The following is a 26,219-nucleotide window of genomic DNA, read 5'->3' as shown; positions in this document are numbered from 1 at the left end:
GTGGTTAAATGATGCTGTTTATGCACCGTATGTGTATGTTTATTTGGTCTGTGTGGCTCAGACTGCAGTTTGTTAAGATGTGGGGGTGTGTATTCTTCGTATGAGCTTGGGTGAGAGTGTTTCTGTGCAGTGGTGTTTCCCTGTGGGCACTTTCCCCGGGTGTCCTGGCCGCGGAAGCCTCTTAATTTGGGGCTCCAGTGTTCCCTCCACTGCAAAGCCATTGTGGTGCGGTCTGCGACTAACCGCCTCTCCTCGGGGACCCAACTCCGGCCGCTTTCCTCCCCTCCAATCAGGAGGAATGTGCGGCCTATCTGAAGCGCAGGACAACCGCAGCTCAGGTCCCGATCTGGAACCCAGAGGGCTTGAATGCCTCGCTTTACACGTGAAGAGCCCATGCGAAAAACTGACTGCGCCAATATGGAAAACTGCCACCAGGGACCAGAACGTTCCTTACTTTTGACCTGCATCTTCAGCACTGGGACAAAAGTATGACAGAAAACAGACAAGGATGTTAGACAATATGACTAAAGACTGGAACACATTAAATGACTTTTGCCTCAATTTGTAGTCTAGAAAAGTCAACCCTAGGTGCCAAAAGTCGAAGCAAGTCAAAGATTTTCAGCAGAGGTGACAGATTTTACAGAACGTCGAATACTGTAGTATGTGATGGGCTAAGGCTACGTTTACACGAGTGCATTTTCATTTTAAAATGCATAACTTTTGCTACGTTTATACCTGTCGTTTACACTACTCCGGCATTTTCGACCCTCAAAAACGTTCGAAAACCCTGCAGACCCCATTTTATTTTGAGAACTCTGTTTCAGTGTAAACGAAAAGTGTAGTGTATTCCAGCATCAAGTTCTTCATCATGCATCACATACTACGGAAGAACTTAACTTACTAAAAAAGAATGTAAATCTATATACACTACTGGCCAAAGGTTTAATAATTAAGTTTTTTTTTTTTAAATATTCTTGAAAGAAGTCTCTTATCGCTCAAAATTACTGCATTTATTTGATCAAAAATGATAATATTGTGAAATATTATTACTGTTTAAAATACTGTAAAGGTTGTTCACTCTATTTTCTTTTTTATCAAAGAATCCTGAAAAAAATGTATCATGGTTTCCACAAAAATATTAAGCAGCAAAAAATGTTTTCAACATTTATAATAAGAACCATTATTAATAAATTAGCGCCAATAGTAATTGAGCACCAGAACAGGATTCTGAAGGATCATGTGACACTGAAGACTTAAATAATGGCTGCTGGAAATTCAGCTGTATCATCACAGGAATAAATTACATTAAACAAATATGGTAATATAGAAAACAGTTATATTAAATTGTAAAATTATTTTACAATGTTACTGTTTTACTTTATACTTGATAAAATAAAATAAAAAGAAATTAAGCCTTTATGAGCATAAGAGACTTCTTTTAAAAACATTGAAAAAAACTTAATTCTTCCAAACAGTTGACCGGTTATATATTTCTGCCATATTCCTATTTCCACCTCAGAAAAAAAAAAGGCAATTTTTCTTTTTATGTAATTTAAATATCTCACAATTGCAACCTTGTTTCCCATAATTGTGACTTTATATCACATAGTGTGTGGCTTTTAGGGTTACATAGGGGTGGAAAATTTCCGGAAACTTTCCAAAAATCCCTGGAATATTACAAAAATCCTGGAAAGTTTCCAAAATTTCTGGAATATTTCCGAAATTTACTGGAAATTGTCCACCTTTCTGCAAGCCTAGTGGCTTTATTTCTTAATTTTAACTTACACAATTGCCTTTTTATTTTGAGGTATAAACAAAATTCCTTAGTTCCTTACCATAGTCCTTGAGACAATATGTCTCTAAATTCATTTTGACTCTTGCTTGGGAAGGGGTACAGTAAGAAAGACATTCCTCACCTGCAGTGAGAGAGAGAGAATTTAATCACACTTTGAAAAAAAAAAAAACGGCTTTATTTCTTAATTTTAACTTACACAATTGCCTTTTTATTTTGAGGTATAAACAAAATTCCTTAGTTAGTTCCTTACCATAGTCCTTGAGACAATATGTCTCTAAATTCATTTTGACTCTTGCTTGGGAAGGGGTACAGTAAGAAAGACATTCCTCACCTGCAGTGAGAGAGAGAGAATTTAATCACACTTTGAAGAAAAAAAAAACTTTTTTTTTTTTTTTTACTTTTGACACATTTCTTAAAAAGCAAGAATTAAAATGTTAATAAACACACGTATTTTGGAATCTATTTTAAATTACATTTTGCACCAGTATTAATCTCTCCAATGCAAAGAGAAGGGCTGTTTTATATCTCTATTCAAGTATTTAATAGAGCACAGGGGTCCAGGAGTAGTAAAGGCAGTTCTTTAGTTTCCAGAGAACTAGAGTTGGCCTGTCTACTCAGTGCAGATCACAATAAAGTGTGTGAAATCAGTCAGCAGTAATGGACTGCACTGCACTTTTTTTTAAAATATTAGCGAAGCAGCTGTGGCAGGTATATTACCATAATCATGGCAGACTGCACAATATTCTGTTGCTGTCAATGGTACAACACATTTTATTCCGAATGAAAATGTCTGCTCTGAGGTTTTTATTGTCTGCTGGTCACCAGGCCAGATGTCAAGATTGTATCGCCTTGGAAAATACTTCATTTGGTCATCCAGAGACTCCTGTGAGGCCCCTAAAAAAGGGATATATTTCTCGGTCTTATCTTTGTTTGGTGTCAATACTTGGTTCTTGTAGGGAGTCAGTAGAGGCTAGTGGTCCCAGTGGAATCAGAAGACAATAATAATAGATTTAAAATAATGCTTATAAGTCTGAGCCAGTGTCATTAAATGAACAGCAGGATAAAACTCTTTTGCAATTTCAGAAAATGTGACTGGATATTAAGTATTATTCAAATAATTGCAGAGACAGTTCAAGGTATATTTAGCCTGAAAGAGTAATTCTAATGTTGATTTGTGTACTAGAGAAAACATACATTACAAGGGATGATGCTAATGTAGATTTCTGTCTACATATAAATTCAGATTTATTTGTATTAAAAAAAAAATAGGAAAGCCATGAATTATTATAATTATTGTTATACTAGTCAAGTCAAATTACCTTTATTTATAGCACTTTATACAATACAAATTGTTTCAAAGCAGCTTCACAGTAATAAACAGCAAAATAAGAATCACTGGTGCAAACTAAATCAAATGGGAGATCAATTAAATTTCTGCTGCAAAGCAGCTCTACAAAGACAACTAATATGATTAATTATACATAGGTTAATAATATGTAAAATGTGGTGGATTACTTATCCCACACTATTAATTATAGGAGCATGATTAATTCCAATTGTGCAGCTTATTATGAAGAGACATACTATTTACCTTTCTAAACTATATAATGCATCTAAAGATTACACATTTTTATCAGGGAAATAAATGTGGTCAGAAAGCTATAGGGACACTGAATGGGTAAATAACAATGAACTACATGCAGTCTGTTCATATTAACCTGAAAACAATTGTTACACAATCCACTAGGGGGCAGCAAATAACTTTTAACATGCTTTATTATGTTGACTATGCATCTTATTTGAATATTATTTCATCGTTATTGTGTTGTTTCTTGACATTCCTTTTGCTTACAAAGCTTTGGCAATATATGTAAACAAAACATAACATTAACAAATCATAAATTTAATATTTTAAATTGAAAAACATTTTTTTTAAAGATGACAATTCACAAATGAACAGTGTACCAGAAACTCAAAATAAAATTATTGTGTGTGTGTTTATAAGGAATAACCAATTGCTTACCAATGCTGTACTGAGGCTGGTAAACTGGGGTGGGTGGTGCAAACTCCTGAATACCTGAACGAACAACAGACAGAGAGAAGGGGGGACGAGGGTCTCATTAAATTACAGCAAGCAGTGACAAGTTTATTTGTGTGCCTTTCATTTTGTCCTTCCTCTTTTTCACACCTCCGCTGTGGGTGACTCGCTCTAATCCCTGCGGTGGCTCATTAGGGCATACTTGCCATTTGTGAGTGTGTGAGGGAAAAAGGGGACGTGTGTGCTCTGACTGCAGTTTGCCCTGTAGTCTTTTAGTACATGCGGAATGCTTGTGTTAAAAACAAGTGTACTTTTGTCACAGTGTGTGAGCCCAGACAATTTCATGCATGTGTGTGGTCTTAAAGGTCAATAGAACCGCTATCAGGATGCCCTCTGTCACACACGCATACATACGGCCCATGGTCTGCAACGCTGGGTCAACCATATATTACCCATGAGTTCTGTACTTCTGCCCATATCTCTGACACAACTGGGACACTGACACCTTATCCTCCTCCTCCAACCCCCCTAACGCTAAAGTCCCTCAGCAATAACTCATATCAAACGTCAAACAGCTTCAAATCCATTTTAGTGTTTTGAGTCTGAGGCATTTAGTAGGTCTCTGGGTGTAAGAGCTAGCAAATGTACACCTGAAGAAATCTATTTGCTTTAAAGTATGTATTATATAGATAGAGTTTAATGTGGATAACATGAGACTTCCTGGTCACTGTTATCCAAAATAAAATCCCCACAAAATCTTCAAGTGCTAATAATATCTAATGTCTGGGTCACTTTCCCTGTGATAAACGACGGCTGCGTTTCCTGCTCCATGAGATGTGGCAAATGACCCGCTGTTGCTGGTTATGTTTTTAGCTGCGGCTCGCCTTTGGTGCTGGAAAGACGGGAGCTCATGCTATAAATATCCATGTTGAGACGATCCATGTAGAACAACAAACAAGCTCTTCTATCACTCAGCCGTAACCCGTGAAGAATTATGCGTCTGTCGTGCTGGGAGGGAAACGGGTCTGGTTGTGCTCCACGACAGGTGCTGTTCGCCATACCATGTCATCCTTTTCCCTGAGGCTTGCGCCGTTACGTGAACTTTGAGAAATAAAAGCGCAGCAATACTCATTGGATTATCATGTAATGAAAATGAAGCACCTAGAAATCCAGGAAAGCTGATTGTAATGTTGATGAAAGCCAAGTGGCACCACCTGAGAAGTTTCAGGACTTTGTATGGAAACAGTTATTCACAGGAATGAGAGGAAGGAGTTAGAGTTTCAGAAAGCGGCTTCTACTAAATCCTTCATAAACAAACAGTAGTTTGCAAAGGGACAATGATACTGAGTTTGGAGTTGAAATAAATTAAGCAGTTTAATTGGTTCAAGGGCAGTTGAGATGAAAAATAAACCAGGGTAAAAACACTATAGCAGATACCAAAAAATGGATTAGGCGGGTCGCCATGATTTTGCCAAGTAAGACATGTTCCTGGATCAACATCTTTTGGATGAACATTACTGTCCTACCCCTAAACCTAACCCTACCCATAATTTATTCCTAAAATCAGTGTGAAATGATAGCTGATTAACAAGGGTGTAGAAGCACCTAACCCTGATCGTAAGCCTAAAACAGACATTTCCTGAAAAGTTATCCCTCAATTCTGATTGGTTAATTGGAATGTTGCAAGGATGTTGATCCAGGAACATGTTGTACTTGGTCAAATGATCACGGTCACCGGAATAGGCACTAAGGCGGTTTTTAATGTTTTTCAAAGAAATTTCTTATGCTCACCAAGGCTACATTTATTTGATCAAAAATTCTGTAAAAACAAGAATATTGTGAAATATTATTACTATTTTAAATAACTCTTTTCTATTTTAAAATATTTCAAAATGTAATTCATTCCTGGTATGGCAAAGCTGAATTTTCAGCGTCCATTCTTCAGTGTCATATGATCCTTCAGAAATCATTCTAATATGCTGATTTGGTGATCGCAAGTGTGATGTACACAGACTTTATGAAATGAAAATAAATGTGTTTATTTTCAACATTTACTCAAATTCACAAAAATGAAAACAGAAATAGTTTACTATCAACTGAAAGTTGCTAAGGACGTTTACATGCAGTTTAAAAATTCAAAAGTTATACTAGAGCAATAAATTATCTTTAAAAGAAAATATCAGGTACATGTTTTAGTCAGACTGAAATCGCACTAGTCCAATTTCAGACCAAGTCAGACCTTGACGTTGTCCTGTATGTATATGTACTAATGGGACTGTGTCGTGCGCATTTTCTGAAAGACAAAGACCTGATGTGTGATATGTATTTTATGCATTGTGTCATACACACTTTACAGAGAAATTAAGACTGCAGCATGTCTAGGCAAAAACATTCTGTAGCTCAATAAAATTGCGCATGTACTGACTAAAATTTGAAACTTACTAGGTGGGGAGATGAACATGTCTGTTCATCAAGAGAACATGGTTATCGGTCGATGGTCAGATATGGGCTGATTACTAATCTTGGCTAATATATCAGTATACCATTACTAGAAACACTGCTTGTTATGTCCAGTAACTTTAGTTATTATACAGAATAGAATCAAAACGCAAGGTGTGATACTTACGGATACATGGCCGAAGAGGGGAATGACCTTGCTTGTATCCCGGGGCACAACGGTTACACCTCTGTCCTGTGACACCTTCTCTACACAAACACTGTCCTGTGGACTGGTTACACCAATGGCCCACTGCACCCATGGGGTGGCACTTGCATGCTGAGGGAGACAAATAGAAAATGAAAGAATGAAAGTGAAGAAAAAAGATTAGGAATTTTATAAGAACACACAAGAGTAATGTAGAAAGAAGATGCAGGAAAAAATGGAAGGAAGAGAGAAGATAATTTTTGTAGGACTAAGGGTATTAGTGTGAGACTAGCGGCTTTAGACACATGAAGGGAAATGACGAGTAATACTACACAGAACAAGGCAGCTGTGGTTCATGTCTTCAGTTGTAATTCACGTCTCATTGACCCCTGAGCAAGATTTCCCCCATAAAACATATGTGTGATGGCTGGGAGATCATTGAGAGGAAAGATCTGCTTTTCTGCTTTTGCTCAACCTTTCTTCATCCAAACAAAGCTCCAACCGTTTATACACGCTTAAAAAGTCAGGTCTGTTTTAACATTAACAAGTTCTAAATCTTCCAGTTTCCAAATTTCTAAGATAATTCTATCACCTAATTCAAATATTTAGATGTTAGCAGAGATTTTATGGTATTTTCAAGACATAATTTAGATTTTGTATACATTTTATGAACTTGCACACTAATTTACAAATAAACATTGATGTATGATATTCATGCACAAGCACGCAGTGTAAACTGATGTTATATTGGGACATTGACTAAAATGCTCCGTGAGCATGCCATAGATATGAGAGCAGTCAAAGGGCAAGTGTCAGTGCACATTCCATCACTCATAGTGTAGCCATAACATAGACACAGACTATGCTGCCTTTCACACACCTCAGACCCCACAGATGGCAAAGCCAAAAAAAACATGTTTTTCTTTTCACTTGTGGAACGGCAAGAATGATTCACTCATGTATAGACCAGGTTTAACATGATTTCCACATAAAACACACAGACAAATCATTTGTTACTGACGCTGGCAGGCCTTGCGGTGGCTGAGCGGTTTGCTGTGGTCTCGCGTATATCCGTTCTGGCAGAACTGGCAGTGGTGTCCCATTGTGTGATGCCGACACTTCAAACAAATGCCTCCACTGACTCGACCAGACTGCTGATACACGGCCATACTGAACCTACACTTAGTTGAGTGACTGTTACATTCACATGCTGGGAAAGAGAGAAACAGACATAGATGAGGGCAGATAGAGGATTAAAAAATGTGACCCTGGACCACAAAACCAGTCATAAGGGTCAATTTTTCGAAATGTAGATTTATACATCATCTGAAAGCTGCATAAAGCTTTCCATTGATGTATGGTTTGTTAGGATAGGGCAATATTTGGCCGAGATACAATTATTTGAACAGCTGGAATCTGAGGGTGCAAAAAAATCCAAATACTGAGAAATTCGTCTTTAAAGTTGTCCAAATGAAGTTCTTAGCAATATATATTACTAATCAAAAATTAAGTTTTTATATATTTACGGTAGGAAATTTACAAAATATCTTCATGGAACATGATCTTTACTTAACATCCTAATGATTTTTGGCATAAAAGAAAAATCGATAATTTTGACCCATACAATGTTTTTTTGGCTATTGCTAAAAATATACCCAAGCGACTTAAGACTGGTTTTGTGGTCTAGGGTCACAAATAGCAGTGAAAGGAGTAAAAAACAACATTTTAATTTTAATACAGAAATGGAACTTCTTTTATGAGATTTTTTTCTAGTATGTTCAAATACATTTTTTATTAAACTGCATAAGATTAAGATTACGTTATCAGACAACAATGCTGCATCCGAAATCAACAGACTGCCAAAAGCACCAAAAGTTGGTTAAATGACCATGGTGTTGGTGTGCTTGACTGGCCAGCAAACTCACCAGATCTGAACCCCATAGATTCTCTATTGTATTGTCAAGAGGAAAATGAGAAACAAGAGACCAAAAAATGCAGATGAGCTGAAGGCCACTGTCATAGAAACCTGGGCTTCCATACCACCTCAGCAGTGCCACAAAACTGATCACCTCCATGCCACGCCGAATTGAGGCAGTAATTAAAGCAAAAGGAGCCCCTACCAAGTATTGAGTACATGTACAGTAAATGAACATACTTTCCAGAAGGCCAACAATTCACTAAAAATGTTTTTTTTTATTGGTCTTATGAAGTATTCTAATTTGTTGAGATAGTGAATTGGTGGGTTTTTGTTAAATGTGAGCCAAAATCATCTCAATTAAAAGAACCAAAGACTTAAACTACTTCAGTCGGTGTGCATTGAATTTATTTAATACACGAGTTTCACAATTTGAGATGAATTACTGAAATAAATGAACTTTTCCACGACATTCTAATTTATTGAGATGCACCTGTAGTAGCCTATATGAAAAACAACATGCCAAAAGACAAGTATGTCTGAATTCACAGTATTCGAAAAACGGTAGGTGAAAAGTACCCGGATGACCTACTACCTCCGCCTGGATTCTGAAGTGTGCAGTCGATGGACACTTTACTATCCCATGAGGCCACAGGAGAGGATTTATGAATAGCAGTGAAGCAACGCAACTGACGCTGGTAGGCCACGTGATAGTAACAACATGGTGGATATAGTACATCTGAATTTCATTCGTACTACCCATATTCATACCATATAGAACATACTTTTTTAACGATGAAGTAATTTTGATCCGTTTGTTCTGATTTCTTGCCCAGATTGTAAAATATAGATGTATAAAATCAATATAATCACCCAAAGTAAAATAAAAGGTGTTGGAGTTACACATTTTTATTAAGTATTGCTTATTGTGCAAGTTTAATGTAAGGATTTTAGTGGTTTAAACTGGTAACTTAAGCAAAAATAATCATTAAGAGTAAGGTGTTTTTTTACAGTGGATTTTAAATTAAATAATGCAGATTTTTACGTTTTATATGGTATTGTGTGGAAAAGACTATTTTCCCACAAGTAAATAGCAGTGAATTATTCTAAATCCTATTTAAAAATAGACATTTAAGCACAGACAGACCACCAGACACACACATGTTTAAACTCACGGACGCACGGGTGTGGTTGGCTGGGTGTGGCCCGTTGCCACGGGCGATCGTAAAAAAATTGCTCACACACATCACAGTCCGGCCCAGAGGTGTGATGCTCACATTGACACACGGCACGCCCCTGGTTGTCGCGTCGACAGCGAGAGGCGTGGCCATTGCACTTGCACCTGCCACCGACCTGCAGGTCGGAAAGGGCGAGAGAGGGTTTCAATGGGGCATAAAGAGATGATGAAACGAGGTTGCGTGAGGTGTTTTTTCTTGATTTAGAATGGGACTTCCCCCTCCCTGCATTGTTTCTTCTTCTCCTCAACTCTCGCCCTTTGGAGCCTTGCTGCGGGATATTTAGGGACCAATCACATGTGCCGTCCTGGCATGGCTTGTAACTGTCCTTCTTATGTCCCCTTCCCACTCTACCTTGAGGTCCCATCTCCTTTCGTGTAACATTGTGGCCACTTTGGTGCACAGTGCTTTTGTTTCTAATTCTCTGTGTGGAATTCTGTTTTCCTTGCCTGTTTCTCCAAACTTCAGATGTCTTAACGCCAGTGTTTTTCTCACCAAACCTCAGAGCGTTGTCTCCCCTTTCCCTCCATCTAAATGTGCCTCCCACTTCGTTCAGTTTCTCTTCTTGCTTTTTCGTTTTATCCAAGGACTGATTAAATACTATCCTTATGTCTGTTGCAGTCACCCAATCTTGTAGCCCTGGACTGTAATCGAAATCTGGCGAGGAAGGACGTCCATCCAAAGTCGAGAAGGCCAGCGCGGCATTTCCACGATGCTTCTGCAATGGTCTGGGATCTGAACACAGCGGCTCCGTCTCCTGGTGCTTTGTTTGAGCGATGGACTGTACAGGGCGGCCGAATGTGCCCATGCAGTCGCTTGAATAAAACTGTAGGGGGCGCCAGCTCCGGCCAAAATCCATTGACTTCAAGATGGACATGGAGTAGGATTCCACCGACTCCACCTGTTGACAGAACTGAAGACTAATGTAAGTGATTTCAAAGCGTCTGCCTAGGGGAACTGTTAAAGTCCAATCCCCACCCCCTGAGCCTTCGGCAGCTGTCCAGCACGTGAGATTGTGGGGGTTATGAAGATCTGTTAAAGTGCTGATGTTTGTCTTGGGTCCTTGCTGGAGGTCCTCCATCGTCACAGGCACCCCATAGGCCGTATTGATGAATTCAGATAGGCAGTGGCGTGGACGCCCATCCAGGTGGTAGCAGGGGTCATGAGGTGAGGTCCAGCTGAGAGGAGATTGAGAAAGAAGAGGAGAAAGAAGGGAGAGAGGGAAGAGGGTGAAGAGGAAAATAGGGAGGAAGAAGAGTGTCTGGAAAGGAGGGGAGTGATATCTGGACATGATGTCATCAAGCCTGTAACAGTAGGGAAGGAGAAAAAGAAAGATGAAAAAATTATAAGAGGTCATTTAGTCAGGATACTGATGGATTTACAGGACGTTTGAGAGAAGCTCAAACAGGCGAAAGCAATGCAATATGGTTTTTCTCAGACCACACCACAATTAAAAACATCCCAGCTCACAACTCACGACACTCATTCTAGGTTTCTAAGTCGACCATTTAACACACATAATGCAGCTAATCAGAGGCCTATTTGTCAGTAGGAGGCCTCTCTTTATCTGGTCTGTGTCAATGTGTCTAACGTAATGCGGCTTTTAAATATATATTCATTTTGACATTTTCATCATTGACATTTTGACAGTTTATTATATTTATGCCTTTCTACTCTTTTAATCTAAACCTGTCTATTGCAGATGGGGACTTGAGAGTAGAGATGGAAAGTAGCAGTATGGTGACTTGATTAGTAACAGAAAAAGCAGGATGAAAAGATTCATAAAGTAAAATGTCATGATTTTTTTAACCCAAGAATGCATGAACACACACACACACACACACACACACACACAAAAACTATATGTATAAACTATATGTATAATATAACTATGTATAAAGGGGGTCAAAATGAACCATATTGGACTGTAACTATAATTTACTTATGTGAGAAATTTTAATTGCTGGCAGCTTTTGCTGGCCCCCTTTTTTGTTTTTTTGGTAAAGATAGAAAATTATATTGATTTAAAAAAAAGGACAAAATCATGTGTTGCATTGACTCTTACATACATTACATACAGAATGGTCATAAAACAAAAAATGAATTTGACATCATTACAAACAAAAATGAAGGAAATAAATATTATCGGCAACAATAATACATTGCTATTTTATACTGACAAATAACATAAATATTAATGTAAAATAAATATAAATACTGTATTACTTCTACAAAATAAAATACCATGCTCAAAATTCTATAGGAAAAACATATATGGCCACCTACTATTGTCATTTTGCATTACTATTGTCATTTTGCATTATTGACACTATTTTCCTAATTAATGCTGTTCAGTTGCTTTGACACAATCTGTATTGTTAAAAGCGCTATATAAATAAAGGTGACTTGACTTGACTTGACCTTTACAAAAACTTGTAGTATCAATCTTTTCTGTCTAAAAACAATAAATATGCAAATGACATTCATGAGGTTCACATATAGATGAGGTTCACATAAGCTTTATGAGGAATGCATGGATTATTAAAAGGTATTTAAATTTTTTTATTGAAAACAAAGATTCCATAAATCATACCCAACTCAGTCAGCTTGACACCCATTATGAATTCTAGGGTAAATATGGGCCCATGTCTGTTCCAGGAGCCAGTGAAACATTTGGTTGTCCCTAGTCGGTGAGCCCTGACTATAAATGTCAATAATTAACTTGAGGCAAGATGGCTAAAAAAAAATTCTCTACATTTGTGTGGGAAAAAGCGAGAGAGTGAGATTTTGAGAAAATGGAAGTGAAAGCGAGAAGGACAGGGAAATGTGGGGAACTAAGATTAGAAAATAAAATAGAGTGGCAGATTTATAGACTGAATGTGAGAAATGCATGTTCAAGTTGAGCCACTTCCTTTGGCGAGACAGTGTAAGCCTGTACCCGCCTGTCTGCAGGCCCTCAGTAATGAATCTCTGTCTTCCACTTCTTGGCCTGATAGAGGAGTCTGTTTATTTATCTGATGATAATCTACACCAGAGAAAGTTGCAAAATCTCGCCTGCAGACAAGTGAAACAATGCACTCACTTTTCCTTAGACAGAGTGATATAGAGCCCTGACAACTTGTGGGTTTAAAAAAAGACAGGCAGATGGCTTGCATTTGAGAGCTTACACCCTTCGCTTCTAATGAAACACACTGTAAAATCCTCGATGTTCGGTCAGCTCTCCTCGTTTCTCTCTGAAATAGCCTATGATTTTGCACACATTTGGCACATAACTCAGATCTATTCTTAGGAGAGCTCGATAGCTGTCGGTTTCCGCGTACACAGTGCTGCTTTTCACGTCCTAAATCTTAACCCTTGGGTATGTTGTCGGACAGATGAGAAAGATTTGGCCTGCTTAACACATTTGAACATTCTTCGTCGTGGACGACAGCCAGCCAAGGTTGTACTGAATCCTGACAAGCGATCCCCGTGATAGGCCCACACATGGGATCCATGTTCCATCCTGAAATGAACTGATTTAAAATTGCGTGATTTATTACGGTTATGTCCCTGTCCATCATAAATTAATAAATCACTGTCTGTCTGTTCGTTGTCCTCAGATGAATAAGAACACGACGTTTTCTCTTGCGCTTTCAAAAACCTGTCGATTTCCCAGACGCGCTGCAGGACATACACTCTCGCTCGCTCGCTCTCACTCACTCAAACACACACACACACACACACACACACACATGTCTGGTTTACTATCCTTGTGGGGACTCTCCATAGGCGTAATGGTTTTTATACTGTACAGACCGTATTTTCTATTGCCCTACACCAACCCTACCCCTAAACCTACCCCTTACAGGAAACTTTCTGCATTTTTAGATTTTCAAAAAACTTAATTCTGTGCGATTTATTAGCTTGTTTACCCGTGGGGACCTCAATTTAGGTCCCCACCGTGACACGAGTCCCCATGAGTCTGTGTGTATTCAGGTTTAAGTCCCCACCAGAATAGAAAACACACACACACACACACACACACACACACACACACACACCCCTGTTTAGCCGTGTAGCAGCTGCCAACACCTCTGCTATCTTCTGGTAATTTAATACATAGGCCTACATAAAATTAAACGCGAATATGTGCAAATTATGGAAATATTGGTCTTGAATTGGCATTAGATTAGTAGGCTAATCATGCATGGCGGATTTCAGTGTTTTCAGTGATGAATGTCTTAAACTGACATCCTTCAGCAGAAGCATATTCTTAATAAGCTTTTGACAGGCAAAACTTTGTCATACACACACCTTTGTGAACCTGATGCTCAACATTGGCAGGTTACAAAACACGAAACGGAGTGAGAGAAAAAGTGTCGAACCTATTGCCCTTTGTTCGATGTATTTGGTACAGTTCGTTCAGACAGTAGTGACTCGTGACACTGCAAAATAGTCAGGACTGTAATTTAAGATAATGTTGAGTTTAAAACATGCTCTATTCTCTTTTCGTGAAATCTTATTGAAGAAGCCAAGCGAGATGTAACCTTTTGTGCTTTGAAGTTTACTCATAGTGCGCCCTGTCAACTTTAACATATGCCTATAATAGGTCCAAGCAAGGATACATGTTTGAATGGGAAAACACATGTAGTAGGCTACAGTAGACAGCGGAGGCACAGGGAGAGAACGAAGGGAAAAAGAGTGGACGATCACTCTCTCTCTCTCTCTCTCGCTATGTGCCCTGGCAGTGAAATCATGAAATTTCCCTGCAGATTTCGTTTCAATGTTGAAAAACAGATGCACATGAAATCGCCGTCCGTGATTCCGTGCTCTTTATGCCAAGCACAACATTCCATGATGAACCTAGGGTGCAACAATTAGCAAGGGGGGTTTCATCCCATTTATCCTTAATTAAACGTTCAAAATGAAGTTTAACCGTGTGTTTTAGAAGATAGACGAGAGAATGTATCTTGTCAAGTATGCTGGCAGCTTGGCAATAGCTGGCCATTCCGTTCAAACAGGCCTACAGATCATCCTTTAAGAAAAGATAACTGATCATTGCAGGACTGTCGAGATTTCCTCTCAATTCTATATTTCTACTGTAATCTGAGTTTGTATTGTGCAATGAGATTGAAATCACATGGGATGTGAACTAAGTCGAACCCTATAATGATCATTTAATGAAAAATTCTGTTTTATGGAGCTATAATTACAACCATTCGTGTTTATCAGTTGACCCGACACATGTCACAGAATAACGAGGCAAGAAGTGCGCCCGCAGAACGGGGAACGGAAATTGCATTTAAAATAACGGTTTCGCAGCTGGCCACCTATACGGCCTTAGGCTGTTATTTTTCGGGCCTTTGTATACCCCGTTGTTGTATTGCAAGGCCTAAACTGATTGTGTCGCATTAATCCGATGGAAAGTAGGCCTATTCAAAATTAATTATGGACTTTCTAAATTAGTTTGCATCATGACATTTGATAATCATGCATCTTAATAAGATAAAACACCTTAACATATGAATAACATAACATTTGAGGTGCATTGGCGTATTTACAAAATGCCAAATTTGAAACAACTTCAACTGCGCGCGCTATTCTGGAATATAAACTGCACTGCATCTTTATAATTAATCTATAATAAAAATAACATTATTCTTAACATGCAGTGGACTGTGAACCAATATATTCCTTAACCTAAATAATACTTCAGGATTGTTTGACAAGATTTGCGGTGTGTGTGTGTGTGTGTGTGTGTGTGTGTGTGTAGACGAATGATCTCATTATCCTTAAATTACGCGTAGCCTTCCGGCAGAACAATTTTGTACAATTCCCAGATCATCCAGTCCATCCGCCACAGACAGGTTCCTGACTATGACAATCAATAGATTTCCTAGGTCTATGTTCACTACAGCTTGTTTATTTTTATTTTATTTATTGTTATTTTTATTTATATATGTATTTTTTTGAGTCATGGACTATAGCGCTCAAAGTTCTGATTCGTTAGTTGGTATAACATTAAATGCAAACCTGATAAGCACAATATTTACCAATAATAATAATAATAAAATATGTATTCGATTATTTACAACTGACGTATTTAATGTTGAAATATGCATTTCAATTAAGTAAAATAATTTTTATTTATCCATTTGGCTTTTTATATTTGAATTTATTTATTTATTTATGTATTATTACTATTAGGCCTATATTTGTTTTGTTTTTGTTAGTTTTTTACAGGAAAGCAACACTTAACTGAAGATGCATGGAATGCGAATTACAGCGCTTGGGGAAAAAAACATTAAGCAGCAGGCAATTAAATAAATCACGTTTTGTATTTGACAGTAAAAACAAATGAAAATATAAAGTAAATTAATAATGTAATTATTGTTGCAAAATGGATACTTTAATCTAATATTAAAAAACGCGTGATGTTGCAATGAGAAAAGTGCTATGTACCATGCACGTGCGTGTAAATAAAATATATATTATGTGTATAAATATATATTAAATAAAATAATAATAATCCTACAAAAATAACCCTTTGATCAAATCACATTTCAATGTGATTTCTTTAAAGAACAACTTGAGTTTCAGCGCGCGGGCTACACCATCATCGGTTAAGACTAATCAACAGGTTATTCTAAATTTAAATCTCTTGTCAGCAGTCCTGAGCAAGCCTGTTCTAATTTAGCGAATTGTGAAAATGTGAACAAGAGCAAAACTGAGTTTACCTACCATGTGCGCTTCAATGCGGGTTACCAGTGTAGCCGCGTCCTGGTTGATCAATAAGATCACGACAAGTGGACAGATATTCTCAGGCTGAGCAACGCAAGTTCCTGCTGCATTCAGTGCGCCGCGGCATGGTTACGTATCACCCTGACGTCAACTCCTTCACAGGCATAGGCTTCACACATACATGCACACACACACACACACTAAATACTTGTACATGCATTAAGCACATTAGTAATGTATGCGCAAAGAAAGACAGGCAAACTTAATTTTTTTTCTAACTTTCCAGCTGAGAAAATATCACCTAAGGCAATTTTGGTTATGCACCATGATCTTGAACTTGTACCCTCGCGGGTGTCGATTCATAGTTCAATGCGCAATTTAAACAACACTTTGGGTAACCCCAGGAACGAGGCGCTCCCTCTCTGGAGAGGATCTAAAGCTGACACATATGGAAATAGTGAGTAAGGGTGAGGCAAGGGGAGCGAATGAAAAAAGAACAACTGAATTGAAAGGGAAACAAAAGAAACTCTCTCAGAGCAGTCCCATAAAACTGATTGATGACTTCCCTAGAGGACTGTTTCCCAGGTGTATGCTTGTGTGTACCCATGCTACAGAGCATGCCGCTTTAAGGTTTGATGTTTTTGGATGCTTGTCAAGTACAACAAACTTAATTGAGGGATGAACTGGTACAATTGAGCATATCACATATTCTTGGCACTCTTTCACCCCACAGATCAGTTTGATTGGGGTACTGCAACGCACAAAAGTGTCTGCTAGATCTATTACACCATGTGATATTGAAAGCAGGCTGGAGAAAGTCCAGACATTGAAGCAGACAAGGAGAGTGTTGAAGAGAAGTGAGCGGCAAGAGTGAATGTCACCAAATGGAGGTGAGAGCTACTGTGGTCAGACTGCAAATAGTTTAGAAAATACACCTATAGATTTTATAACAGCACTTCATTTGTCAGTATTCTCAAGTTATGGATTTCATTTATTGTTAAAAGAAAAATACCCAGCGCTTGAGTATTAGCTTTTGATTGCAATTAGGTTCTGTAACCTCTTAAATATGAAAACCAGCTTTAGTCATTCATCACTGCAGTAATGTGTAGTATAGTTAATGACTGTGATTGGTCATAGAAGTCATTAGCAGCTGGCCCTGCTTTTCTTTCACTTTAAATGTTTGTAAGTGGGAATTTAAGAAGTTTTTAAACAAACACACATTAGGAAAAGTGAGAGTGAGAAATGAATGAAAAAATTAACTATATGAGAAATTTAAATACATAATCAATTTGCGTACAATTTCAGATGTAATACAAATTTATTTTATTAAAGTAAAAATAAACAAATAGCTATAATGTAATATCACTTTCAAAGCATTCTTTGTCATTAATTATATTTCAGTATAGTGAGTTGGAACCCTTATCTATAAATGTAAGCCAGCTATATTCAACAGGATATATTATCCTGTATATACAGTATTTATGTACTGTATATGACATAAAATCAGAAATCAGCAACCAATTTTTTGTATAAATATGACTGCTATTGAATTAGCATAACAACATCACTGAAATGAAGCTGTTTTAGTTGCATGCCCCACAAGTAGAATATTATTAATCTCAAACAATAACTACATATAATTTAAGACAAAAACATGCAACCACACCATCCACAGCTCTTTCTTTGTTAGTGCATGAGTATTACCCGTCTCTTCAAGTCTGCAACCTCTGCTGATGGTTCATCCCACAGTTCATAAGGGATACCCAGCTCTACCTTCACTCCCTTATCCATCAGGTTCTTCAGTGTGTTCATGGTTTGACTTGTGCCCTGGCAAAAACAGCAGTCTAAAATCAATCATCATTTTGCAAACAAAATCCACACATTTAAAGTATTTCTTTAAATGAGGATTGACTGAATTTCATGCAGTTGAGGGCTATGAAAGAGTGCCAAGGTGAGCTCAATACCTTGGCATAGCGAAGGCTCCCTGGTCTCTCGGCATGGATTTTATACTGCAGAATTCTTTCACAGATGTTGTCCATGGCCTCAGTGAGTCGCGTCTCTCTGGTAACAAATAAATCGTAATAATAGCAAGAGGAGGGAGAGCATTAGCAGATTTGTATTTTTTTCTAAGGGAAAGCTTTCTCATAGGGACAGAACTGACAAGTCAGTATGTCTTCACTACTTACGAAGCATTGTGTTTGATTTTGCGCCTGCGCTTGCCAGTGTCCAAAACTTCTCCGAGCTCCAGAACTTCCTTTGAGCGGCCAGTTTTTTCCAGGGCATCCTGCAACTCCACCATCAGTAATTTACAAACTAATAATACATTTTTTTTTAAAACTTTAGAATCCTACTGAGGTTTCGTTACAGAGGCCAACTTTGCACTAGGGGATACTTTAAATAAATTACATTATAGAATAGTTTTAAAAAAAGATTCACATTCAACACCTATGGGGCAAACGAAAGGATGATACTTTCTGTTTCTTACCCTCGCATTTATTTGGTAGTCGCTCCTCTTGGTTTGCCAAGACGAGGCTGGACATACAAATAAAGAAAATGGCAAATATTTCCATAGTGACCTCTGTTTACAAATTTGGAATCAGTAGGAGTTCACATTAAAGCCACATCGACATTTTTTGATAATGGTTCGGATTAGTGGAACAGAGCATGCGCACTGCCAAAGCCGATGGTAAGAAATAGCAAACAGAAAACGCGTTATCGATTTAGGCGCAGCTAATCGTTGAGCTTAGTTTCAGAATCCCCGCAAAGATTAAAAAAATAAAACTAACCTAAACATTTACTGGTCAAAGTAAAGAAAACCTAAAACGTAAGATAAACAGAAGATTGTGAAATAAGTGCAATAGGTTCATTAACATTAATTCTTAGGATACACTGAGACTATGAAATAAGCGCGGCATGTTACAGACAAATCCTTATTTTAATTTCTATGTTGGCAATTCAGCTGAGCAATATTCACTTCTCTCAAAGAGAAGAGTCGCTTCTCTGAAAGTTAAAACATAAAGGCCGATCCACTCCAATGCTCTAGCCCAGGGGTCCCCAAACTCGGTCCTGGAGGGCCGGTGTCCTGCAGAGTTTAGCTCCAGCTAGCCTCAACACACCTGCTTGGAAGTTTCTAGTATGCATAGTAAGACCTTGATTAGCTGCTTCAGGTGTGTTTGATTAGGGTTGGAGCTAAACTCTGCAGAACACCGGCCCTTCAGGACCGAGTGTGGGCACCCCTGCTCTAGCCAAAGGCTATTTTTGATATAGAACATTAATCATATGACCAGATATCAAGAAGACAGAAGCAGTATCTATTTAATCTATTGTCCCACCTGACTCTTTGTGTCGTTGATCCTTATTTTAATTTCTATGTTGGCAATTCAGCTGAGCAATATTCACTTCTCTCAAAGAGAAGAGTCGCTTCTCTGAAAGTTAAAACATAAAGGCCGATCCACTCCAATGCTCTAGCCCAGGGGTCCCCAAACTCGGTCCTGGAGGGCCGGTGTCCTGCAGAGTTTAGCTCCAGCTAGCCTCAACACACCTGCTTGGAAGTTTCTAGTATGCATAGTAAGACCTTGATTAGCTGCTTCAGGTGTGTTTGATTAGGGTTGGAGCTAAACTCTGCAGAACACCGGCCCTTCAGGACCGAGTGTGGGCACCCCTGCTCTAGCCAAAGGCTATTTTTGATATAGAACATTAATCATATGACCTTTTGGCTGTCAAGAAGACAGAAGCAGTATCTGTTTAATCTATTGTCCCACCTGACTCTTTGTGTCCTTGAGTGTGTTGAATAGGTTTAAAATTTAGTTGATGTGTCAGGGCCGCACCGGTGTTGTCGATTTGTGCTACCCTGTCAGATTTTGCTACATCCCATCAAAACAGTGGGTAGTACTATTCGACAACGAAAAATGCTACCTGTAAAATTATGCTATATTAACGTCTACACCTACCCCAACCCTAGACCTACCCTTACAGTAATGCAGATACAGTAATTAAGTGTTATATTCGCGGTTGTGGCTAGAAGGGATACAGCTATACAGGAAACCAACAATAAATATTTTTTTCTACATATTAGATCGTGTTTTATTCAAGTCTACACCTACCCCAACCCTAAACCTACCCTTACAGTAATGCAGATACATTAAATATTGTTCAGCGTCAGAAAAAAACCCCGCAATATTGATGTGCGCATGCGCAGTAAACCCTGGTAGGACAATTTGATGAGTAGGATAAAATGTCAGGACACCTGATTATCCAATGGGCATTATGGGCACGGGCCCAAGCAAGGGGAAGAAAAAAGAGTGTCTTTACACTAAGTGCAAATAGCGCGCTTGTTGACAAATGCTAGTTACACTAGCTCAGCCCAACAATGTCTGGTTGGGACCCTCAATATTAAAAAAAGATGCATTCATTTCAAAATCTTCAGTGATGTAGGCAGTAGAGAGTAAGACTGTAAGAACTGGCTTTTGATGCGATCAACCCAGGTTCGAATCTGCCTTTTGCTGAGTTATATATAATCATTTACAGTCTATTATTGCATCCTGTTAATGTACAAAATAATGTATCTGTCAACATAATATATAGATAGCGTAATTACTATGTATTACACTTATTGCAAAGATTGTTGCTGAATGCTGCTGCAAAAAGACATTGTGCCCAGGGGCCTCTGAATTCTTAATCCAGGCCTGTCTGTATTTATAACAGTGACGTAGATTGCATTAACTCAACTGGCTGGCTCTCAGTTTACAAGCCATTCTGTCATCTGTAAAAGCCATTTGGAAAAGATACAAAACAGTGTTTCTTGGCAATAGTTTATTTGTATGAATATGTCTCAAGTAAGAGATTAGCTATAGAAGTGTGTGGATGTCTTCAGAGGGGTGTCTGGGTGCATTACCCGGCTCTGGGCCCTCTTGAGGATTCAGGTGTCAGTGCCACACATTTATTGACAGCCGATATGGTATGATGAACCTTCTGGCGGGTGCCTGAGGGAAGGGGTTGAAAAGCAAAGGAGAGAGAATGATGAGAGAGAAGACAAATCCAGACAGAGGACTGAGATAAGCACTACGTGAGAACCTGGGAATACCCAGAGTGAACAAGAAGGCCAAATCATGAGTGAGACTGTGGGTGATTATGCATATGAATGCACATGTATGCAGGGGGAGCTGCATGCCTAATTAAGGGATTTTGAAAAGAGAGATAGCCCATGTGTTAATGTGAGAGTGAAAGACACAGAAAGACAGCAATGAGGGAGACAGGTGGCAGTGGGAGAAGAGTTGCGCTCAGCATATTCATCTGAGGTTTCAGGGTCAGACAGAGGGCATAACCGAACACACTTTTTAAAGAAAAGGAGGGGGAAAAATAGAAATCTTCAAAGGGGAAATATGCATAAAGACAATTAGATGGAACAAAAGCAAATAAGTTTCATACATTTTAATGCCTTGTAAAGTTTTATTGCAATGTTTACACATTTTGTGGTAAATATTTTATGCACAAATGTAGGCAAGTGGCCCTTCTTGGCTGTTGTGTGTCTTAATAGAAACCTTTTGTTTCACTGCAAGCTGACAGTGTGTTTTATGTGTGGATGTGTGCACACACTAGTCTCAGTATCAGTAATTGTTTGTTACGTCACTGTGTTTTCAGCTAGACTGCCTGGGCGGATGGAGTTACATTCCCAAACATTCGACAGTCCTCATGCAGGTAGACAAAAAAGATGTAAAGGCACTTGACATACACAACATTACATATTATGAAGATAAATATTATATTGAAAATGCAAATGAATGCCAGAGTATATACCTATTTAGAAGACGCAAGGATATACCTGGTCTACCGCACAAAACCTGGTTGTCACAGCGATGTCAAACAGAAAGGGAACACCTGCTAAGCTGATCCTGTTATATTAGACACATGGACACTACTGCAAAATGACTGATGGCCGAAGTCTTACACTTATCATCTTGTATAAATACACGACAAATAACGTCTCAGGTTACGTATGTAACCATGGTTCCCTGAGTAGGGAACGAGACACTGCGTCCTCTAGGGGTCGCTATGGGGAACGCCTTGTCGTGACCCGTGTCTTGAAGCATACATTGAAAAAACACCAACAACACGTTGGCCGGTGCGACTATAATATAAATAGGCGCTGGGAGAACACATCATCCACTTCTTCGTCTGAAACTTGCATCCGAAGCATGGCAGAAAACCTAGAGGACCCAGTGTCTCGTTCCCTACTCAGGGAACCATGGTTACATACGTAACCTGAGACGTTCCCTTTCAAGGGAACTTCGAACTGCGTCCTCTAGGGGTCGCTATGGGGAACGGTATACCCACGCCACCATGCTGAGGGGAGTGCATGCCAGAAAACCATGGCGAGCACTAAGTACCAACTCTACCATAGCCATGGGAGTTGCCCCTGGGACGTTAAGACGGCTGTCAGTGACATTATCCCCTACGGCCAAAGGCCTAGGCTACATTCCGCAAAAAACATACCTGTTAGGGCCAGAACTCCTGGGCCCGGGGTAGAGCTCAAGGCTTGGAATCAGGAATACCTTTAAGGGAATACGACCAAGAGCCTAGAATCATACTAAGTCTTGGCCTGTCACACAGGGGCTACCGCATGCTCGGCATATGCTGAAGGAACTGTCTCAACAGATACAAGGTGGAGTGGTGCCCAAGGTGAAACCGGGGCTTAACCAGCTTAAGAAAGGGCACAAAGCCCTCACCATACAGGATTTTAGAAAGAATGCAAAGTACTAGCGTGCAAACTTACCACAGTGTGGATTTTAGAAAGTGTACAAAGACTTTACGTGCACACTTACCATAACATGGATTTAAAAATACCGTTCTAAGGGGCCCTCATGGCACTTTGAAAGAGGAGCCCATAGATGGAAATGGTGCATCCCAAAACACTATGTTTGAGAAGTCATCAATTCGATTTAAGGTATAATGCTAGAGTGGCTAGCAGTAAATCTCTAGCTGAGGGAGCAAACACCCAGCTCTCAATCGAGAGGGGGCTCGATCTACAGCATGTTTCAATGCTGGAACAGCTAGCAGTTACTTAGTTGAGGGAGCAACACACCCAGTTCTCAATCGAGAAGGGGGCTCAACCTACAGCATGTTCCAATGCTGGAACGGCTAGCAGTAAGTTACCTTAGCTGAGGGAGCACAACACCCAGCTCTCAACAAGAGGGGGCTCGACCTACAGCATGATCGTCAGAAATCAGAAGGGTAAGAGGAGAACTCCGAATTCAGAAAGGAGTAGTGTGCTCATAGGTAACCCTTTGATAAAAGGGAAGCACTGCTAAACACTACCACGAGAACAGCCCACGGAGCGAGGAATCCAACTCCTCAGAAGGGAGAGAATTTACATGCTCGAAAGAAAGCACCATGCTCACAATAACCCTCAATGGTGAGGGGAGCAATGCTTCAAAAGTGTGTCAACAGAGACACACTGGTTGAGTGGAGCCCAAGGTACCGGGGTCTAAACCAACTCAGAGAAAGGGAACGAGGCTAATAATGCGTAACCCTTACCATACAGGATTTCAGAAAAGTGCGCAAAGTATAACGTGCACACTTACCACTATGTGGATTTCAGAAAGTGTGCAAAGTGTTCAGCGTGCACACTTACCACCCATGTGGATTTCATAAAGTGCACAAAGCTTAGCGTGTGCACTTACCATAGCATGGATTTAAGAGCTTCCCAAGCATCTGTTCACAGATACCCGGAAGTACTGAGCCAAACGGGAGAGGCAAGCTCAAATACAACCCTCTAAGGCAGGCATCTGATCACAGATACCCGGAGGTACTGGGCCAAATGGGAGAGGCAAGCTCAAATACGACCCTCTAAGGCGAGGGGAGCACTGCCTGAGACAGCATTACACAAGAAGGTTCTTGCAAATGCCACCTATACTTCCCGCTCGATGCCTCAGCAAGAGGGGATATCCTGGTGACCAGGAAGCCCCTCAAGGCAACCTAGGTGTACCAGACAGGGCAGCCTGAAAGCATAAGCCCAGCCTGGACATCCAGGAAATTTAGCAGTGCCGTGCCGTGGCCTGATGATCAAGAAGGCTCCCGCAGAAGCCTGTGACTTGGCCGCATGATCCAGGAAGCATGAAGCCGAAACCAGGCTATCATACCGGCTGGACACCATATCGACGAGTGAAGTAAACACTGCAAGTCGAGCACCCGGTTTCTGAATCTAACAGAGGGGGGTGCTCACCGAGGACCTACCCTAGAAAAAGGACAGAAACACACAGGTCCCGGAGAACACTGCAAAGAAAGCTAGCAGATGGTGATATACACACAACCACCAGTGCATTAAAATTACACATACATACACATATAAATATATATATATTTAGAAATGGATCGTACTCACCCACCATGGTTCCCGCGCCGGAGCCCCGTTCAAGAGCGACCCGAAGAAGCCTCTAGTCCGAACCATCATTAAGGTGGTCACTATGAAGCCATATCATAGGTCCAGCATAGGAGACTGTAATGCAGGAAGTTTCCACCTAACGTCGGTCAGGTGGAGAGATGGTAGTTTACAGGGGAATTAGGAAGGGAAAGATAAGGGCAGATGTAAAATCCCCGAAGGAAATGAGTAGATACTCAAGTATCACTCTGATCTGGACGAAAGCGCTGATGCCTTGTCTGGATCACATCCCTTAGGTCTTGCCTACCTCCCTTTGACCCGTGATTCCTCCTACCCCTACCCGCAGGCGGGGGAGGAGCGCGAGTCGCGAAACTAGCCTTCTGTGCCCATCTCTGATCCTCAAACCGAGACGGGTCAGGACCCCTGGGTTGTTCGGGCTTAGACTTGGACCTTCGTGGAATGAAGGATTTGAAGGCCGCTGAGCGCGCCTTCGCCTCCCTGAACTTCTCGTCCACCTTCTCAATAGAGGTACCAAAAAGTTTAGAAGGCGAAATCGGGGAGAAAGCCCCTCTCTTTCTTCCCGATATCTGCCAGGTTCACCCACAGATGTCTCTCCATCACTACCATAACTGCCATGGACCTGCCCATAGCAGAGGCGGCCTACTTAGTAGCACGGAAAGCGAGATCCGTGGTACGGCGCAACTCAGCTACCTCATCAGGAGAAAGGCCCTCGCCTTTATCCAGGTCTTTCAGCAGGTCAGCCTGATATGCCTGGAGCACCGCCATCGTGTGCAACGAAGCGAAAGCCTCTGTATGGAGATCAGGAAGAAAAGGAAGGCTCACCTGAGCTGGAGGGTTATGGCCAGTAAGATACTTTACTTTACGTTACTTTCTTTGCCTGCTTCCACGGCTGTGGCGCGATCCATAACTTCCAAAAGCTCATCATACGCAGGGCAGGAGGATTGGGAAGGCTCAGCCTCAGCTTCTTCACCCTCCTCAGACATTTCCTGCTCTTCCTGGGCTGAACCCAGTAAAGCACCTGCCCCTGGATCAGACGATGTTAATGAAATAACATCATCCTCCAGCGGCTCACTCTCGTCCACAGCCGACGATCGCGAGAGGGAAAGCCCCTCTTTAAACTCATCGACCAGATCCACCTGCGATCCCCACGAGCTCATTCTCCCCCGTGCCTCAGCAGATGGCTGCCCCTCTTTCCGAAAAGAGAGACAAACGAAATTGGAAAATTTCATTGGAAAATGCTCGCAGTGCACGCAGATTTCCCCCTCGAGGACATCGCGTGCATGATCTTCGCCCAAACAAACAACGCAGAGATCGTGTGTGTCATCAGATGTCAAATAACGACACGGATGCACACATCCTCTAAACGCTTTGCTAGTGCTCGCCATAATGATATGAATAGAGATCGCTCTTACCACGGAAATGCACGCTTCAAACAAAACAGTCAGTGAAGACGAAGAAGAGGATGATGTGTTCT

At 40.2% G+C, this 26,219-nt stretch overlaps 1 protein-coding gene across 1 annotated transcript in view; it reads right to left on the bottom strand.

The window, feature by feature from the left end:
* Positions 1-72: 72 nt before the first annotated feature.
* Positions 73-26,219, bottom strand: part of LOC107595331 (netrin-1-like) — a 27,349-nt gene continuing 1,202 nt past the window's right edge. The window contains exons 2-8 of the mRNA XM_016285699.1: positions 9,568-10,931; positions 7,499-7,687; positions 6,460-6,609; positions 3,819-3,872; positions 2,046-2,126; positions 1,836-1,916; positions 73-407 (exon numbers count right to left, since the gene is read on the bottom strand). Coding sequence (XP_016141185.1) covers positions 73-407; positions 1,836-1,916; positions 2,046-2,126; positions 3,819-3,872; positions 6,460-6,609; positions 7,499-7,687; positions 9,568-10,918 — 2,241 coding nt within the window. The 5' untranslated portion in view covers positions 10,919-10,931. The remainder of the gene's footprint in view (positions 408-1,835; positions 1,917-2,045; positions 2,127-3,818; positions 3,873-6,459; positions 6,610-7,498; positions 7,688-9,567; positions 10,932-26,219) is intronic.

Source organism: Sinocyclocheilus grahami, unplaced genomic scaffold, assembly GCF_001515645.1.
Source record: "Sinocyclocheilus grahami isolate Dianchi unplaced genomic scaffold, SAMN03320097.WGS_v1.1 scaffold200.1, whole genome shotgun sequence".
NCBI lineage: Eukaryota > Metazoa > Chordata > Actinopteri > Cypriniformes > Cyprinidae > Sinocyclocheilus > Sinocyclocheilus grahami.
The sequence above is the reverse complement of the archived record's forward strand: the minus strand, read 5'-3'. Positions and strand labels throughout refer to the sequence as shown.